At 55.0% G+C, this 1,177-nt stretch overlaps 1 protein-coding gene across 1 annotated transcript; it reads right to left on the bottom strand.

Annotated features, from left to right (window-relative positions):
* Positions 1-164: 164 nt before the first annotated feature.
* CRH (corticotropin releasing hormone) lies at positions 165-1,167 on the bottom strand. Its single transcript, XM_009074883.1, has one exon. The coding sequence runs from the start codon at positions 1,150-1,152 to the stop codon at positions 646-648; it is 507 nt and encodes a 168-aa protein (XP_009073131.1). The 5' UTR covers positions 1,153-1,167; the 3' UTR covers positions 165-645.
* Positions 1,168-1,177: the final 10 nt, after the last annotated feature.

The following is a 1,177-nucleotide window of genomic DNA, read 5'->3' on the forward strand; positions in this document are numbered from 1 at the left end:
CGGGGCTCCCCGGGGCGGGCAGGGAAAAAACATCCCCGGGGCCGATATCGGGCTCCCCGCCGCTCTGGGTGTCCGTGGCCGCGGGTGCTCCCTCCGCCCCGGTAAGCGCTGAGGGAGACGGAGCAGCCCTCAAGCGTCTAGGCAAGAAAGTCTATCAAGTCATCTTTACTTTGCAGCTTTTATTAAAAATATAAATATTAAACATTCTCTTACACAACCAAGTCGACCGAGCGCTGAAAAGATGTTTTATTGTGAAAATGTTTACAGGAGAAAAAGTGGATTGAAAGTAGCTTACAGAGATTCCCCCTCCCACCTCCCTGCCCCTAGCAGAAAAGTTTTCTCTCTTCTTGGCACCATTTCTTCCAATGCTCACACATCCCTACCTAGCGATGGCACTAGAATAACTGGGAAATGGAGAAATAAATAAAGGTAGGGGAGGTTACGAACGACACTCGTGTTTCTGCACTTGGTACACGGTTGTGCATGCTAGTCAAGGGACAGAGGCTGTTCGGAGTACACCCTTCTAGGTTTAAAGCTATATAAAAATAAAGAGATGACATCAGAGCAGCACTATGGTACATCGGACGGTGTAATTATTCTTGTGCTAACTGCGGAATCTCTTTGGCAAGGCGGGGAGGGGCCGTTTCATTTCCCGATTATCTCCATCAGTTTCCTGTTGCTGTGAGCTTGCTGCGCTAACTGCTCGGCTCGGGCCATCTCCAAGACTTCTCGCAGGAGGTGGAAAGTCAGATCCAGAGAAATAGGGGGCTCCTCGGAACGCTTCTCCCTCTCCACGGCCTCACCCTCGGCTTCGCCCTCCTCGGGGCTCCCCGGCGAGCGCTCGGGCAGCTGCTGCAGCTGTTGCACTGCCGCCCGGTAAAAAAAAGGCTGTAGGTGGCTGGTGCTGCTGGGAGAGGCGGAGAAAGAGCCAACGGGTCTCTTGTGGAGGTTGCCCAGGCGCAGAAAATATTCTTCTCCCATGCGGAGCAGGACGGGCAGAGTTTGCTGCTGCTGTTGCTGCTGCTGGAAGAAATCTGGCTGGTGCAAAGCGCCGGAGGCGGCTGCCGGGCTCTTGCCGAGAGCTCTGCACTCCTGGCAGGGCAGGAGGGCGACCAGCAAGATTCCCGTGGAGACCAGCAGCGGGATCTTCATGGTCGGGGCCCAAACCTGCGGGAGC

Source organism: Acanthisitta chloris, unplaced genomic scaffold, assembly GCF_000695815.1.
Source record: "Acanthisitta chloris isolate BGI_N310 unplaced genomic scaffold, ASM69581v1 scaffold15425, whole genome shotgun sequence".
Classification (NCBI taxonomy): domain Eukaryota; kingdom Metazoa; phylum Chordata; class Aves; order Passeriformes; family Acanthisittidae; genus Acanthisitta; species Acanthisitta chloris.

What these genes read in the sequence shown, in the direction of transcription:
- CRH (XM_009074883.1), bottom strand. Translation starts at nt 1,152, where the DNA reads ATGAAGATCCCGCTGCTGGTCTCCACGGGAATCTTGCTGGTCGCCCTC.